Source organism: Pristis pectinata, chromosome 14, assembly GCF_009764475.1.
Source record: "Pristis pectinata isolate sPriPec2 chromosome 14, sPriPec2.1.pri, whole genome shotgun sequence".
Taxonomy (NCBI): domain Eukaryota; kingdom Metazoa; phylum Chordata; class Chondrichthyes; order Rhinopristiformes; family Pristidae; genus Pristis; species Pristis pectinata.
In genome coordinates, this window is record NC_067418.1 from 50,964,804 (window position 1) to 50,978,508 (window position 13,705).

The window sequence follows — 13,705 nt, forward strand, 5'->3', positions numbered from 1 at the left end:
CTGCCACATTATAGTTATCAGTGTTGTATTCAGCCATATAACACCACTTCTTTAAGACAAGTATAATGCCCCTCTATAAATCACCTTTCAATTTTGCTGTTGTAACATCTCCCCTCCTCCATCTCTAACAGTAAAACACCAGGGCATCTAATGTCAATCACTTCCATTGAGGCAGAGGCTTGTCCAAAGTCTCTGTGGCTCAGCCGACTCTCGGGATTCTCAGTCAGAGCTCCGCTTGTTGGCACACTGCAGTAGACTGGTTACCAGGAGGGATTTTACGGAGACACGAGAGATTCTGCAGATGCTGGAATCTGGAGCAACACACACAAAACGCTGGAGGAACTCAGCAGGTCAGGCTAAAGCAGTCAATGGAACGCAGGTATCTGGGATCCTTGTTGGGGTCAAACTGGGAAGCCTGGAAGCAAGAGCTGGAAGCAAAGTGGCTCAAGATGGCAACAGAGACAAGAGCCCAGAAAGGCCATGTAGCCATGGAAGCGATCCTGGGTGAACACGTGGTCGAAGAGCCGGAGAGCAGCAGAGATCACAGAGGGGGAGCAGTGAAAGAGGGCCTCACAGAACTCCCTTCGAAGAGAGGAGGAAAACTTCTTCAGGGTAGGCATACCTGGAAGAGACTTCGCAGCGGAGCAGCAAAGCGGAGACACGAGAGATTCTGCAGATGCTGGAATCTGGAGCAACACACACAGAACGCTGGAGGAACTCAGTAGGTCAGGCTAAAGCAGTCAATGGAACACAGGTATCTGGGATCCTTGTTGGGGTCAAACTGGGAGACCTGGAAGCCATGTGGTACAAGATGGCAGTGGAGAGTTCCTCCAGCATTTTGTGTGTGTTGTTGTGGAGGGATTCTAACAGGGCCGCACTCTGTTCCCATCAAGGAGAAAGCAGAATGCTGCTGCTCCAAAGCTGATCCCACGACTGATACAAGGTGGCGATGGCAGCAACACAACTGCACAGCCTACTGTATGGCCAGGCCTGTGCGACTGGCAGTGACACTGTGGGTTTACAAGGAGTTCTCTGACAACTCATTGTATGAGCTGGCAGTGGGCACCAGCTGTTTGCCGCAAGGTGCTGCAGCCACCAACTTGGGGCTGGCAATGCAAATGTTCAAAGTTATCCACAGTCACTGCCACCTCCACCAGCCTAACAGCACCCAGAGGTGGGGCTCCAAAACTGCCTTTTATAGTTAGTGTAGACCCGAGGGCAGATAAACTGTGCCTTTCATTTGAGAGGAATTAAGGAACTTTCCCTGAAAATAACAAAAGAGCAGGAAGAAAATGGATTGACTCTGCTAACTACACACTGTGAGTTGCTGACAGTCTTAAAGTTCCTGGCCCTTGACACTTCACACACATCAGTCCAGCTTCTCCTCCACCAGTTACATCTCATTAGTGAAGCAGAACATTGAGAACTTCCCGGAAGTTGCACAAATTAAGCAGAACAGGCATCTCCCTGATGTGTCCTTTGTTGTAAACTTACATTAAAGATAGCGGTTATACAGACAAAGTTCATGGTCATTGTTTGGAAGGCTCCATCATCATTCCATCTTGTTGTGGCCATACACCTATATGCCTCCTCAAAACGGCACTACAATCACCTACTTTCCTGTGTACCTTGAAATTTATTTTATCTTGAACTATCCATAGTTCCAATGAAAGGTGATTGAGCTGAAACACTAACTCTATTTCTATAGAATGTTGTCTGACCTACTGAGTGTCCAAGACCTTTTATTTCAGATTTCCAACACCCAGTTTGTTTTGTGATTAAGGTACAGTGTACGATGAGGCAATGTTGATGTGTCAAGGTGAGGGGGTGTCATTCTTTGCCACCTTCCCCAGTAAGGGGCTTCTGTGGAATCACTGCTACACACCCACAGCACAGGATGGCTTCATTGAGTATGGAGAATGGAGGGATATGGACCATATATACAAACAGAAGGGATTAGTTGAATTTGGCATCATTAGCTTGGCACAACATCGTGGCAGAAGGGCCTGTTCCTGTGCTGCACTGTTCTATGTTCTATGTCCTAATTACTGGCTAAAAGCTTTACCGAAACTATTAATGGTAGTCTACCTGTGAGTGTTAAGCCATTATTGATACATATCTCTTATGGAAAACATTTCACTGCAGTGAGATTCTTCTGGGTTTGCTGATAAAAGCTCAAGCACAGCTCCTGTGCAGTTTTCCTTCAAAACAGAACCATCGGGATTGTTTGCTCACTTAAGGCAGTGAAACCTGTAAGAAAGTGGTGCCTTCTCTGTAGTTTTATCACTGCTCCAGGGCCACCTAGGGAACACTCTGTCCTCTGCTGTGACCTATTCACCTATTAGAGTCAGTATTTTCTGTTTTTATTATAGATTTCCAGCATCTGTAGCTTTCTTGTTGACTTACGTTCAGCTTATTGTAACCCATCTGCAGCACCGGACGGTCACGACCTACAGACGTAACTGCAGGTGAGGCCTACTGCAGATGCAGCGTGGAGCCTGTGTCACACAGCAAATTCTCCTCTTCTGGGGTCGGCTGCCCACTACTGAGGCAGGTGGCGTGAGGGCGGCCTGCAATTCCTGTCACCACCTCCCTGCCTAGACACAGGGTCCATAAGAGAATCTCTGAGCACACCCTGAGAGGCCCTTCCTTCATCATCATCTGTTGACGTCCTCCCAGCTACTAATCTTTGGAGAAGTACTGTGGTTATTTACTGAGCAGCTTTCAGTCATAGATTGTGGATGAAAGTCTTTGAACGTGCTAGAAGTAGGCGGAGTTTGCATGGCACGACATTTTCCCATTTGTGTCTCAATGTGCTCAGGATGAGATCACCCTTTGACACATTTTTTATGGCAGTGCAGTCTCAATCCTTTGTCAGATGAGAAAACCTTGCCATTGCCAGGCCTATTCACGGAGAGCGGTTTCACATGTACCTTGGATCGCAGGGTTCTGGGTGAGGTTCTCATTTCCCAAACTCTACCCAGCCTCTCAATACTCAATTTGCAGCTTGCATTTGGCCTCCTCCACTGCCAGGGCGAGGACAAACACAGACGAGAGGAACAGCACCTCATATTCCCCCTGGACAGTCTACAATTCGATGGCACGAACACCGAGTCCTCCAATTTCAGATAACCTGCACTGCCTCTCTCTCTACTCCTGATCTATCCAGGTCGCCCCAGCACTCACCACACCCCCAACCCCCTGTTACCCAAATTATTTCCCCTCCCCCACCTATCCCATCTGCCCATCACCCACACTCTCCTCCCACTGGGCCCCCTGCCCCCTCCCCTACTGTTCCCATCTTGCCCACCAACCCTCCCTTAGCTGGTCCCACTCACCACCTTCCTTTCCCATCAGATTCCATCACCTGGATCCACCTATCACCTCCCAGCCTCTGTCTCCACCACTCCCCCCCCACGATTCCATCTGCCAATCAATGCCTCCTCACCTGGATCCACCCATCGCCTCCCAGCCCCTGTCTCTCCCCCATCTCCTTCACCTCTTTATACACTCTCAGTCCTGATGCAGGGCCTTGCCCCAAAATGTCGACCATCCCTCTGCCTTCACAGATGCTGCCTGACCCACGAATTCCTCCAGCAGCTTGCTCTTTGCTTGCAATTCCCAGCTCTTGTTTTCTGTACATTCTTCTGTGAGTTGTAACCCCACCCATAACAATCCTGCTACCATCCTACAGCAACAACAGCTTCCAGTTGTGCAGTGCCCTCAACTTATTAGAAAAATCCCAAAGTACTTCACAGCAGGGATATAATAACATTTTGCTATAGATTAGGTTTTGTCTCGATGGTTCAATGTTCAGCACATCCTACATCCGTTCCACGGTAATGGGGTAAATTATACAATGCAAAGGCAAAATATTGCAAATAGTGTTAATCAGACAAAACATCTATCAGTCATGAAGTGGAACAACAAAACAAAAGCTGCACTTTTGGATTTAAAAAATACTGGACAGAGGTATTTCAACCTTTTTCTGTGCTTTTTAAAATAAATTTTAAGCCTAATCCTTTGACCACATTATTTGGGATTGTTGGAGAAAAAGATATAATTCTGGAGACTTCTGATTTACATGTATTGGCCTTTATTTCTCTCAGCCAGGAGGGCTGTGTTGCTTAAATAGAAGTTACTCCTCCTACTCATGTTCAACGGTTACGGGATGTTATGTCATACCTAAATTTAGAGAAGATCCGTTGTTCAATTTCTGTATCTAACTTAGAATTTCAAACATTGTGGAGACCTTTTTTGAACTATTTTCAAAACCTTTTAAAATGGTTAAAGTAGAGATATTGGCTAATATTATTATGTGGTAAGGGTTTTTCTCTGTCTTTTTTTTTACCAAGCAGCTTCGGTCTTGGTAGTGGGTTTAGATTTTTTTATAATAAAATTATTCCAATTTAATTAACTATCATTTTTGTTTATTAATACGGGGTATTGTGATTTCAAGTCTGATCTAACACAATGTATTTTGTAGCATTTTATCTTTTTTTCTGATTCATGTATTCTGTATTTTCTATGTGGAATCAATAAAAATATTGTAAAAGAAAGAAAAGATTCTAATGATTAACATCATTTTTCTGTCAACTGTATGATGGCCTAGATACATTTTAACCACTTTATTTATACCAAAAGGTGCTAAGGTCGTGTGAAACATCCTCTGTGCCTCCTTCAGAAAAGGAACATACAATCACACGAAAGTTATTATCCAATCTAATGATATTTTCTGGAATACGGTATCTTACTGGGAGGGCAGAAGCAGCCGTCAATGCAGTGTTCGTCACACATCTGGCTCCTGTAGGGATTTGAGCACGTATCTGCACATGGCGTACCACATTCTTCAAAGGTCATATTGAAGTGACATGTCTCCTCTGCAAAAGAGAAAAAAAAGGCACACTTTAGAATCTTCACCACTTGCACATGTAATTAAATGCATCGGTAATAAAACTGGAAGAGTTGATGAGGCTCTGTGGGGCACTGGTGAGGCCTCATTTGGAATACTGTGTGCAGTTTTGGGCCCCTTATCTTAGGAAGGATGTACTGATGTTGGAGAGGGTTCAGAAAAGATTTACGAGGATGATTCCCAGAATGAAAGGGCTTACATACAAGGAGCGTTTGTCGGCTCTTGGACTGTATTCACTGGAGTACAGAAGAATGAGAGGGGACCTCAGAAATATTTCGAGTGTTGAAAGGACTGGACAAGAGTAGACGTGGCTAAGCTGTTTCCCTTGGTGGGTGAGTCCAGGACTAGAGGGCACAGTCTTAGAATTAGAGGGTTTAAAACAACTGAGAAGAAATTTCTTTCGCCAGAGGGTCGTGGATTTATGGAATCCTTTGCCACATACACTGTGGAGGCCCAATCATTGGGGGTGTTTAAGGAGGAGATTGATAGGTATCTAATTAGTCAAGGTATCAAGGGATATGGGGATAAGGCTGGAAATTGGGGCTAGATAGGAATAGTTTTAGTTTAGCTCATGGAGCAGACTCGATGGGCCGATGGGCCTCCTTCTGCTCCTTTGTCTTGTGATCTTGTGGAAGAGACTGAAGGAGCAACACGCACAAAATCTGATGAAAGGTCTCGGCCCAAAACGTCGACTGTTTATTTCCCTCCATAGATGCCGCCTGACCTGCTGAGTTCCTCCAGCATTTTGTGTGTGTTGCTCCAGACTCCAGCATCTGCAGAATCTCGTGTCAAAGATTGAAGAAGATTGTTTTGAAAGGTACTTGCCACATAACTCCTGCCCTCTCCAGTTGGCTGGTTTCCCTCCAACATGGGCACACTGCCTAGAAAATTCTGACAAGGTTTCACAGAGACAGGATGATGACTTTTTCAGATCCTTGCACAGACACAAGTCCAGCATGCAGCTCTTGATGAAAGGTGACACATTGAGTATGCTATAGCAGTTGGAAAACTCTGGCCTTTCAAGTATCCCTTCACACACAGATTCCTGTAAAGGAAAGTTATTTAGTGAAGGAGAGCAATGAATATCAGAACACAGAACAGTACAGCACAGGAACAGCCCTTCAGTCCACCATGTTGTGCTGAAATAACAAAACTAATGATGCTTAATTAAACTAACCCCTTCTGCCTGCACATGGTCCATATCCCTCCACTCTCTGCACTTCTATGTGCCCATCTAAGAGCTTCTTAAACCCCTCTATCGTATCTGCCTCCACCACCACCCCTGGCAGCACATTCTAGGCACCAACCGCTCTCTGTGTAAAAAAACCTGCCCCACACATCTCCTTTGATCTTTCTCCCCTCTCACCTTAAATGCATGCCCTCTAGTATTAGACAACTCAACCCTGGGAAAAAGATACCGACTGTCTACTCTATCTATTCCTCTCATAATCTTATAAATTTTGAACAAGTCTCCCTTCAGCCTCCACCGCTCCTGAGAAAACAACTTCTGAAGTTTGTCTGACCTCTCTTTACAGCACATGCCCTCTAATCCAGGCAGCATCCTGGGAAACCTCTTCTGCACCCTCTCCAGACCCTCCACATCATTCCTATAATGGGGTGACCAGAATTGAATGCAATACTCCAGATGCAGTCTAACTAGAGTTTGATAAAGCTGCAACATAACTTCCTGACTCTTGAACTCAGTGCCTCGACTAATAAAGGCAAGCATGCCATACGCCTTCTTTACCATCCTATCAACCAGTGCAGCCACCTTCAGGGAGCTATGGACTTGGAACCCAAGATCCCTCTGCATCTCAGCCTGTTAAAGGTTTACTTATTCATGAACTTAGTGACTAGTTCTCTCAATAAAGGTGCAGAATGTCAACGCATTCACTGCGTCTACTGCCTTGCCCTCATCGACCTTCTTGGTTATTTCTTCAAAATACGCAATCAAATTCATGAGACCTGATCTAGAACATAGAACAAAGAACAGTACAGCACTGGACGGGTCATGCAGCCTATGATGTTTACCAATCTGGATGCCCATTTATACTAAATGTCCTTCTCCTATGTATCATCCATATCCCTCCATTCCCTTCGTATTCATGTGTCTATCTAAAAGCCTCTTAAACTGTATCAAACTGCCTGCCTCCACTACTATCCCTGGTAACCCATTTCAGGCACCTACCACTCTCCGCCTAAAAGACTTGCCCCTCATGTTGCCTTTAAACTTCCTCCCTCTAACCTTAAAAGCATGTCCTCTGGTATTTGACATTTCTACCCTGGGGAAAAGGTTCTGACTGTCTACCGTGTCTATGCTTCTCATAATTTAAAAAACCTGGCCTTATAGCTCATACCCTCTAATCCAGGCAGCATCCTGGTAAACTTCTCCTACACCTATTCCACAATCTCCATATCCTTCCTATAATGGGGCAACCAGAACTGCGCACAATACTCTATGTGTGATCTGACTAAAGTTTTATACAGCTGCAGCATGATTTCCCGACTCTTATACTCAACACCCCACCAATGAAGGCAAGCGTTCCATACACCTTCTTTACCACCTTATCCACTTGCGTAGCCATTTTCAGTGTGAACTATGGACCTGGACTCCAAGATCCCTCAGTACCTCAATGCTATTAAGGGACCTACCATTAACTGTATACTTTCTCCTTCCATTTGGCCTCCCAAAGTGCAACACCTCACACTTGCCCGGATTAAAATCTGACACTTCTCCGCCCATATCTGTAACTGATATATATACCACTGTATTCTTTGATCATCCTTTTACACTGTCCACACCTCCACCAATTTTGGTGTCATCTGCAAATTTGCTAATCCACCCATCTACATTTTTATCCAAATCATTGCTATATTTCACAAACAACAGAGGTCCCAGGATCAATCCCTGCGGAACACCACTGGTCACAGACCTCCAGCCAGAATAACTGCCTTCCAGCCCTTCCACTCTCTGTCTTATATGGGCAAGCCAGTTCCGAATCCAGTCTTGCAATTTACCCTGGATCCCACACAGCTTTATCTTCTGAATCAACCTACCATGAGGGACCTTATCAAATGCCTTACTGAAGTCCATGTAGATAACATCCACTGCCTTACCCTCATCCAGCAGCTTTGTCACCTCCCCAAAAAACTCAATCAAGTTTGTAAGACATGACCTGCCCCGCACAAAGCTGTGCTGACTGTCCCTGAGCAGGCCATGCCTTTCCAAATGCACACAAGTCCTGTCCTTCAGTATTCTCTTCAATAGCTTCCCGATCACTGATGCGAGGCTCACTGGAACATCTCCCACATCCAAAGCCACGCTGACTCTCTCTAATCAACCCCTGTCTTCCCAAATACTTGTATATCTCATCCTTTGGAATCCCCTCCGGTAACTTACCTACCACAGACCTACCAGAGATGTTAGACTTACTGATCTATAGTTCCCAGGTTTTCTTTGCAGCCCTTCTTAAATAAAGGCACAACATTAGCCATCCTCCAGTCTTCCGGCACCTCACCGTCACTAATGATGATGCAAATATCTCAGCCAGGTCTCCCGCAATTTCTTCCCTAGCTTTCCACAGTGTTCTTGGATATACCTAATCGGGCCCTTCGTATGTCTTAACTCATCCACTACCTCCTCTGATGTAATGCAAACTATCCCAAAGACACCCAAGATTCAAGATTCAAGATTCAAGATTTACTTTATTGTCATTTCTCTGTGTACTTACATACACAAAAAAAACAAAATACTGTTTCTCACCAGCTCATATCAGTGCAACAAAAAGAACAGTGATAAATATCTAAAATAGTCTATAAAACATCTCTAAAACAAAACTAAAAACATATCAACACCACATATTCATATCTGTTAAAGTGTGTTTATGTATTAATAAGTGCTTATTCAGTTTGAGAAGTTCAACGTATCAGGTAACTTAACTAGCAAACTGTTTCTGTATTGATGAGACTATGTCCGTGTGTGTGGAGGGAGAGCTTGTCAGTGGAAGGGGAAGGGGACACAGTCCATTTCTGATCCTGACTGCTTGTGGGAAAAAGCTGTTCAGCATCCTACTAGATCTAGAGCAGACGCTCCTATACCTCTTCCCCAACGGCAGGAGGGAAAACAGGTCGTGAGAAGGGTGATGAAAGTCCGTAATGATGGCCGTAGCTGCGAACGCAGCGTTGCTGATAGATCTCCATCAAAAAGGGGAGAGGGACACCAATGATCCTGCCAGCTGTCTTCACCATCCTATTGAGCTGCTGTTGTTCGTAGGCCTTGCGGCTACCAAACCAGGAGGTGAGGCAGTAGGTCAGGATGCTTTCAATGGTGCCCCTATAAAAAGTGATGAGGTATGGAATAGGGAGGCCTGCCTTTCTGAGTCTCCGGAGGGGGTAAAGCCGCTGCTGGGCTTTTTTAACGATGGCTGCAGTGTTGATAGTGGAGGTCAGATCATCAGCTAGGTGAACACCCAGGAAATTAATGTTGCTGACCCTCTCCACAGCAGCACCATCAATAGTCAGCGGTGTATGATCATGCTTGCCAGCCCTCCTCGCCAGCCACATTAACTATCCAAACTGCAAGATGGCTCTGGAACATGGCACCAAGCTACTCTCTGCTGATCTATTCATTACTTCTATTTTAATCTACTGTTTTAAATCTAAACTCTAAGGTCTGCTTGCACTGCACTTTCTCTGTAACTGTAACACTATATTCTGCATTCTGCTATTGCTTTTCTCTTGTACTACCTCGATGTACTGATGTGATGAAATGACCTGTCTTGATGGCTTGCAAAACAAAGTTTTTCACTGTACCTCGGCAAATTGGTTTACTGTTGTCACATGTACCGAGGTACAGTGAAAAACTTGTCTTGCATACCGTTCACACAGATTACAACAGTGCATTGAGGTAGTACAAGGTAAACGTGACAGTACACAAGACAATAATAAACCAATTTACCGTTGCTTATTCTCTGTATCATTCCTTGAAAATCTATGGCTATGTCCTGAGAATTTCTGAATGATAATATCAACTTAATACAAAATTGCAACAAATTAGTTGTTTGCTTTATGTTATTGATATATGTATACTCAGAATAATTAAAATAATGAGGAAAGATCATATCTAATATTATAAAAAATAACTTTGGAGTGCATTGAAACCAGGACAGAAAGTTTATAAGATAAGATATATTTAATAGTCAAGTGTACATTGAAACACAGTGAAATGCATCTTTTGTGTAGAGTGTTCTGGGGACAGCCTGCAAGTGTCGCCACGCTTCCGGCACCAACATAGCACGCCCACAACTTCCTAACCCATACGTCTTGGGAATGTGGGAGGAAACCGGAGCACCCGGAGGAAACTCACGCAGACTGGGTTCAATTCCAGCCATTGTCTGTAAAGGGTTTGTACATTCTCCCCATGTCTGCGTGGGTTTCCTGAAACATGAGAGGGGATGAAATTTTATTCTCTTGATTAAAAAGAGACCAAGGTTTTAGATTGGGAGGTTTTAGATTGCTATAGGATTTCATACAGGTGACCCCTGCGTCACAGCCATTTGGGTAATGGAAATTCACCCTTACAGAATTCACAAATAGAAACATAGAAAAACTACAGCACAATTCAGGCCCTTCAGCCCACAAAGCTGTGCCGAACATGTCCCTACCCTAGAAATTACTAGGCTTACCCATAGCCCTCTATTTTTCTCAGCTCCATGTACCTATCTAATAGTCTCTTGAAAGACCCCATCATATCAGCCTCCACCACCATTTCTGGCAGCTCATTCCATGCACTCACCACTCACTGAGTAAAAAACTTACCCCTGACATCTCATTTATATCTGCTCCACAGCACCTTAAACCTATGTCCTCTTGTGGCCACCATTTCAGCCCTGGGGAAAAGCCTCTGACTATCTACCTGATCAATACCTCTTATCATCTTATACGCCTCTATCAGGTCCCCCATCATCCTCCGTCTCTCCAAGGAGAAAGGCCGAGTTCCCTCAACCTGCCTTCATAAGGCATGCTCCGCATTCCAGGCAGCATCCTTGCAAATCTCCTCTGCACCCTCTCTGGCTCCCACATCTTTCCTGTAGTGAGGTGACCAGAACTGAGCACAATACTCCAAGTGGGTCTGACCAGGGACCTATATAGCTGCAACAATACCTCTTGGCTCCTAAATTCAATTCCCCGATTGATGAAGGACAATACACCATATGCCTTCTTAACCACAGAGTCAACCTGCGCAGCCGCTTTGAGCGTCCTATGGACTCAGACCCCAAGATCCCTCTGATCCTCCACACTGCCAACAGTCCTACCATTAATACTATATTCTGCCAACATATTTGACCTACCAAAATGAACCACTTCACACTTATCTAGGTTAAACTGCATCTGCCACTTCTCAGCCCAACTTTGCATCCTATCTATGTCCCTCTGTAACCTCTGACAGCCCTCCAAACCATCCACAACACCCCCAACCTTCGTGTCATCCACAAACTTACTAACACACCCCTCCACTTCCTCATCCAGGTCGTTTATAAAAATCACAAAGAGCAAGGGTCCCAGTACAGACCCCTGAGGTACACCACTGGTCACCGACCTCCACTCAGAATACGACACTTCAACAACCACTCTTTGCCTTCTGTGGGCCAGCCAGTTCTGGATCCACACTGCAATGTCCCCTTGGATCCCATGTCTCCTCACATTCTCCATAAGTCTCGTATGGGGTACCTTATCAAACGCCTCGCTGAAATTCATATACACTACATCTACTATTCTCCCTTCATCGATGTGCTTAGTCACATCTTCAAAAAATTCAATCAGGCTCGTAACGCAGGACCTGCCCTTGACAAAGCTATGCTGACTATTCCTAATCATATTATACCTCTCCAAATGTTCATAAATCCTGCCTCTCAGGATCTTCTCCATCAGCTTACCAACCACGGAGGTGAGACTCACTGGTCTATATTTCCCTGGGCTATCCCTACTCCCCTTCTTGAATAAGGGAACAACATCCGCAACCCTCCAATCTTCCAGAACCTCTCCCGTCTCCATTGACAACACAAAGATCATCGTCAGAGGCTCCGCAATCTCCTCCCTTGCCTCCCACAGCAGCCTGGGGTACATCTCATCCGGTCCCGGCGACTTATCTAACTTGATGCTTTCCAAAAGTTTCAGCACCACCTCTTTTTTAATATCTACATGCTCAAGCTTTTCAGGCTGCTGCAAATCCCCACTACAATCCCCTAGATCTTTTTCCGTGGTGAATACTGACGTAAAGTATTCATTAAGTACCTCTGCTATTTCTTCCAGACCCATACACACTTTCCCACTGCTGCACTTGATAGGCCCTATCCTTTCGCATCTCATCCTCTTACTCTTCACATACCTGTAGAACGCCTTGGGGTTTTCCTTAATCCTGCCCGCCAAGGCCTTCTCATGTCCCCTTCTGGCTCTCCTAATCTCTTTCTTAAGTTCCTTCCTTTTAGCCTTGTACTCCTCCAGATCTCCAACATTACCTAGCTCTCTGTACCTTTTGTATGCTTTTCTTTTCACAATCACAATCAAAAATTTTGAAATATGGAATAAAATTTACTCTCATAGAATTTACGAAAAAAAGTAAATAAACAAACAGAAAATCTCTCCTTTTCAAACCATGTTTCTTGACGCATGTGCAGATGACGCAGCTTCGTGTTGTGGAAAATCGTGATACATACCATTTACCAGGAACACAAACTCCCCATAATGTGGGAATTGCCTTCAGTGTAAAGAAAACCTGTAAACATCAGCTATTACATTTACAGCAAAATTTCCATGAATTAAATGGACTAAAGCATGAAGAGTTGGATGAAGGAGAATGATTCACTTACAAATTCAGAACAATTTTTAACGCTGTCAGATGGCACATCTTTGCATCGTTCTGTGGGACCATTCAGTTTCTGCAAATTTCCAAACTGGATAGGGGTCAGGTGATAGCCTGTAATCAGTGATGGGCGATGAATAAATACTGTGCATCTAATATCAAATAAATTAGAACTAAATGCTTCTCACTACACATACCATTTGAAAAAAATTCATTATCACGGATGCCATTGAAGTCACCACATAATCCGCAGGTTGTATTGACAAACTGCTGACCCAGTTCAAGCTAATGCAAGGAAAGAGAATATGGTTAGAAGAAGCATTCTCAGCCTCATTTCAAGTAAATCATGACAAATGTAATTGTTTGTTTTCACTGAGAAAACTTTGAAGAAGCTAATGTTTTAAGCATCATTGCTATCATTTTATAATTTGTTCATTTTCATGATCTCAATGTGACAGGCAAGGCCAGGCAAGCATTTATTGCCTGTCCCTAATTGTCCTTACTGAGGTGATGGTGTGCCACTGCCTCGAATTACTGCAACCTAACTGGTGAAGATGCTTTCACAGAGCTGTTCAGGAAGGATTTCCAGGACACAGTAATAATGAAAGACTGGAAATATATTTCCAAGTGAGGTTGGCATGTGACTGAGAGGAGACCTTATAGGTGGTGGGGTTCCGATATAGTTGCTGCCAAGTCCTTCTTGGTGCCGTAGGTTGTGGGTTTGGGAGGTGCTCTGGAACCAGTCAGAACAAGTAACTGCCATGCTTATTGTAGATGCTACACATTACAGCCAGTGCGCAACAATGATGGCGGGAATGAATGTTTAGGGCAGTGGATAAGGGACCGATCGAGTGGGATGCTTTGCCCTGGATGGTGCTGAGCTTCCTTAAAGTTGCTGGAGTTGCACTCAACCAGACGAGTGAAGAGTATTA

The 13,705-nt window shown here is 44.5% G+C and overlaps 1 protein-coding gene across 1 annotated transcript in view; it reads right to left on the reverse strand.

The window, feature by feature from the left end:
- LOC127578014 (mucin-2-like) overlaps positions 1 to 13,705 on the reverse strand; it is a 166,305-nt gene that overhangs the window by 138,364 nt on the left and 14,236 nt on the right. The window contains exons 5-6 of the mRNA XM_052029720.1: positions 5,738 to 5,957; positions 4,755 to 4,880 (exon numbers count right to left, since the gene is read on the reverse strand). Of these exons, the coding sequence (XP_051885680.1) occupies positions 4,755 to 4,880; positions 5,738 to 5,957 (346 nt within the window). The remainder of the gene's footprint in view (positions 1 to 4,754; positions 4,881 to 5,737; positions 5,958 to 13,705) is intronic.